The following is a 4,815-nucleotide window of genomic DNA, read 5'->3' on the forward strand; positions in this document are numbered from 1 at the left end:
TATGTTTAAATTTGTAGAATTTATTACTTTAGTAAATAGCATTCATCATTTACACAGGTCTACTCAGCTTGTCTTCCAAGATCTCTGTATCTTTTAACACAAAAAGAAGAAGGAAGAGTGCAAATTAAATATCATCAGAAGGTGATACCAGACGGTGAAAATGATGGCTGTAGGTTCAGTGGAAATTATTATTTCTTATGATCAAATAACTGCCACGCTGCCAAGTACTGTCCAGGGTAGTCATGAAGCTCATTAATGATGTCCTTTCTTGGGTGGGAACAAGGCGTACTCCACTCCGAGCGCAACCACAAATGCTGCAAAGCCCCACTTGAAGCCTCTGAAGAGGACATTTCTGAAGGTAACTGGTTTAGCAAAGCCACCCATGAATCTCCAAGCTTCGTTTCTACAGAAAAATGGAAATATATTAGTATACTTCTCCACATCCTAATGTTATTTACATATAATGACCGAAGGCACATGGTGGGTTAAAATCCCAGGATACTGTGCTTGTATCAAAGTACATTGGTCAAATTGTGTCAGTAAGTCCTCTGGTGTGTATGTAAGTAATCTCTAGGTTGTCATTGTAATTGAGGATTTGTTGTCCATGGACTTACCTGTATCTGCTTAAATAAAAGACTTAAAAATATCAATATTAACAGGTCATTTTGCTAAAAAGCAGCTAACCTAGTTTCGATCCAGAAATGCATCAATATTAAACAAGCTTTCTGTATCCAATTTCCAAAATGATTACAAAAATATTAGAAAGTCTGCCTTTGTATCTGGTTTGGAGCTTATCCTTAGCTATTTTGCTGTGGATGTGGATCACAAAATTTTGTTAAAAAATGTATTCACACCAGAAAAGAAGTAAATATTCCATACCGAGCCCAAGGATCTTTCAGCCCCAGCTGAGCAAGCCTCTTCTGTGTCACTTCCAGGGGGGTGCCGTCAACTTTCCACTGTCTGTAGTCTGGCATTTCCAGTTTGCCGTGTCCATGATCGTGACCCATGCCTGAAAAAATATTGCGTGTTATTTACACTCCACCGTCCGCTTAAAAGTAAAATATTTCATCTAAGTATTCCAAAATTAACATACACTATTGATATCCTACCATGGTGTTTTTTTTATAAGGGGACTTCAATGTTTAAAATCTCCAGGCAATCTACGCAAATTCATACAAAATACCGGCAACACAATAGTTTAAAAGTTTATCATTTTAAAAACATTATTCTTAATTATTATTCATAGCAGAACAGATGATTGTTTTGTAATATTAGTGTTCTAAAGTTATATTGGCGGATATTATTTTAAAACTCTGTTAAGACATTTTCAAACAAAGCATCGATTCCTTCATATGTTTTTGTAACAAAGAAACTATTCTTATGCAAGCTGATCTGTAGCAATAAAGCAGGACCTAGGTGTAATTGCAAACTAAAACATTCTCCTATGTATCCCTGTTTCAGCACCTCTGCACAGTTCATGCCCGTACGGACTGTTTGCAGAGAAATATTAAAATTATATTTTGCAAAAAACGATTTACACATTAAAACACTATTAGAAATGATGAGAATATCATAAGATTATAAATTATTTTACACTAAATAAAAAATACCATTCCTTTTACAATGGCCGCTTTATTAAACCAAAATGTACTTAATGTACATTTTTAGTTCACTCAGATTTTAAATATAAACTGTTTTGTTCTTTGTTTTATACCGTGTTCAATAGTGACCACGACTGTTTTTTAAATACACTTTGGAAAAACAAACCTTGAATATGCTGTTTCTCGACGACCTTTACTAAGAAACAATGTCCTCACCCCTACGACAGTACGATTCCTTTAAAACTATGGCAAGCACGAAAGCTCACACTGTGAAGAAACATAAAATGCGTTTATAATCTCAGCATTTGAAACAACCGATTCGTTATTTTTAGATTATTATTTCTGGTTACGTATTATGTCTAACAAAAAGCATAAGCTTCTACGCTTTCTTTCCCCCCCATTTTTAAATCATAAAGCAACAAAGCATAATGACAAACTTGTTAATTTTTCGAGAATTTGTCTGTCACCTACCGTTCACAAGTAGAGATGCTGCTTTCATAAATGTACACGTAGATTATAGGTTTTAAAGGAACAAGTCAAGGTTAATTCCATGTTGAAAAGAGAAGAAAGAAAACACCACGTTTCGGCTGTGGAGCCTTCTTCGTGTGTGAGTCGAAACGTGGTGCTTCCTTTCTTCTCTTTTCAGCATGGAATAAACCTTTACATTTCATTAAATACACCAGCAATTTGAGATTTTGTTAAATTTTTATTGTGTTATGAGGTTCTTTATCAAAAACCAATTTTATTTTGAGAAACCTTTGCACAACTCTGCATATAACAGAGGTGTATAGTGTCTCAAAGCTATACTTTGACCACTCCCTTCCAAACCCCCTAATTTCATCCTTTTATTGAAGAACACAATATTAGTAATAGTTTATAAATAACATTCCTCATTTTTTTAGAACAATTGTGAAAATGTCTCTGGCCCTGGAGATTTAATTCTGCTATGTGTACTTAGACCCTGTAACACTTCAGCCTTTAAACACGGAGAGATAGCTTTAAGCACACAATTGTAGATTCGGGAAAACTTCCACACACCCAATCATTGTACTGTATTTCTCTGAATAGAGAGATGCCTGATGACCATCACTTCTATTTTGCTGGGATGCTGGTATTTGAATCCTGAATTTTAACTGCTATTTTATGTTGTGGATTTTCTTCTTAATTGTCTTGGAGATGGACAAATCACACTGGTTTTGCTTTTTTGGGGTTTTATTTACTATTACTTTACTGATGAATGAGACATACAGTAGATTCTGTTGCTAACAAAAAGCTATTAATCATATTGTATTATTTTAATTATTACCAGGCAAGTAAAATAAAAACAAATTCTTAATTACAATGAAAACCTGAAGACCCTTTTATACAGCAGACCTTTTATACTGGAGCAATTCATTGAAAGTCTTTGCACAAGGGTACAACGACAACATCCCACGTGGAATTTAAAACCTCTAGGCTCCGGGCAATTTACATTGTCTTCAACACTCCTGTAGTTCAGGTGCGTAGCTGCATCAGCATGCGTAGGCTGCAAAGGAACAAGTAATAGGTTTATTCCATGCTGAAAAGAGAAGAAAGAAAACACAACGTTTCGGCCATGGAGCCTTCTTCAGGTGTGAGAAAAAGAGGGCAGTAAGCAAAGGTAACGTAGCAGGAGAACAAAAGCTGGGATAGAGGAGGAGCGAGGGGCAGGAGCAAGGGAACAGAAAGAGAGGCCAATCAGGAGGTGTGAAGTCAGAATAGGTGTAGAGAAGTGTGAAATGAAACCTACAATGAATAGAGAGAATTTATAAGAAATGTAGTCTGTCATTAAGAGAAGGGGGAAGGTGTGATCCTAGCTGCAGGATAATATTGGTTTCTGTAGTCTTTCTGATGTATGACTTTGGAAAACCATCTTTGAGAACACAGACGGAGAGATTAGAGTGGTCATGGCCATCAGTGGTGAAATGAGAAACAATGGGCTTGGAGAGATCTTTAATCTTCACGGCCCTGACGTGTTCTCTGAAGCGGTCTCCGAGTCTCCTTCCTGTTTCTCCAATGAAGATGGCTGGGCATTTACTGCAAGAGATACAGTAAATAAGGTTGCTGGAGGTACAAGATGCCATCTGGGTAATCCAGAATTGTCCTGAGGGGCCTTGAATGAGTGTGGTGGTAGATGTGTACTTGCAGGTGATACAGCGAGCTCTGTTGCAAGGGAAAGCGCCTGGTGTGGATGGTTGCTGAGGGCGGTCAAGGGAGCTGTGAACAAGAAGGTTACACAGATTAGGTGGTCAGCGATATGAGATGATGGGGCAGATAGCAAAGAGGGCCCAATGGAGGGATCATCCTGAAGGATGGAAAAGTTGTCGTTAATAGTCCTGAGGATGGGAAGTGTGTTGGGGTGGTAGGGAAGCACCAAAGGAATGCGGTTGTTACGGTGGGAGTTCCTTATTGTGTTGAGGGTCCGAGGGGTATTTTTGGCTCAGGCAAGGGCCCTGTCAATAACACTGCTAGGGGATCCTCTGTTGGTGAAAAAGGAGTAAATTTTGAGGGCTTGGTTCTGGAAATCTGTGTCATCGCTGCATAATCGTTGTAGCCGAAGGAGCTGTGAAAAAGGGAGAGAGTTTTTAGTGTGTTTGGGGTGAAATGAGCTATACAGGAGATAGCTGTGTGAATCCGTGGGTTTGTAATAGACCGAAGTAGAGAGTCGGAGATAGTTAATGGAGAAGTTGATGTCTAGAAACGGAAGAGTAGTGGAAGATATGTTAACTGTATATTTGAGGGATGGGTGGAAGTTGGTGAAATGATGCAGAAAGCACTCAAGCTGGTTGTTAGAGCATGTGGCGGCACTGAAGCAGTCATCAATGTATCGCTTGTAGAGGTCAGGGACATAGCCAGTGTAGGAAGCGAAGAAGCGTTCTTCTACCCAGCCGACAAAAATATTGGCATAGCTGGGTCCCATTCTGGTGCTCATGGCAACTCCACTAACCTCTTGGTAAAAAGGGTTATTGAATGAGAATGCTTTCAGTTCCTTCACCACTCCTGGTCAAGGTTGTTATAAGCAACAGAGAATGTGCTAAAGCAAATTGACTAGCCCCTCTGTTGTTGTACATTGTCATGTTTTGTCATTTACCATATAGTCTCGTGGTAGCCTACCCGGCAAGCAACGAGCACAAGTCAGGGTACACCCAGACAGGGCGCCAGTCCATCACAGGGCAAGTGCAAGCCAATCATACAT

At 39.0% G+C, this 4,815-nt stretch overlaps 1 protein-coding gene across 1 annotated transcript; it reads right to left on the reverse strand.

The window, feature by feature from the left end:
• Positions 1-1,885, reverse strand: LOC148648897 (NADH dehydrogenase [ubiquinone] 1 beta subcomplex subunit 3-like). The gene is made up of 3 exons (XM_088607237.1): positions 1,768-1,885; positions 880-1,009; positions 1-403 (listed from the first exon to the last, which is right to left on the reverse strand). Exons 2-3 carry the CDS (start codon positions 1,005-1,007, stop codon positions 253-255), a joined length of 279 nt encoding a protein of 92 aa, XP_088463363.1. The 5' UTR covers positions 1,008-1,009; positions 1,768-1,885; the 3' UTR covers positions 1-252.
• Between the last annotated feature and the right edge of the window lie 2,930 nt (positions 1,886-4,815).

The sequence above is a fragment of the Lepisosteus platostomus genome, chromosome 14, assembly GCF_059453375.1.
Source record: "Lepisosteus platostomus isolate fLepPlt1 chromosome 14, fLepPlt1.hap1, whole genome shotgun sequence".
Classification (NCBI taxonomy): domain Eukaryota; kingdom Metazoa; phylum Chordata; class Actinopteri; order Semionotiformes; family Lepisosteidae; genus Lepisosteus; species Lepisosteus platostomus.

Bases quoted from the DNA above. Each gene is read 5' to 3' on its own strand.
- LOC148648897 (XM_088607237.1), bottom strand. From the start codon at position 1,007: ATGGGTCACGATCATGGACACGGCAAACTGGAAATGCCAGACTACAGA. The intron at 404-879 runs GTATGGAATATT...ATTTTTCTGTAG, and splicing joins CTGAAAGATCCTTGGGCTCG to AAACGAAGCTTGGAGATTCA.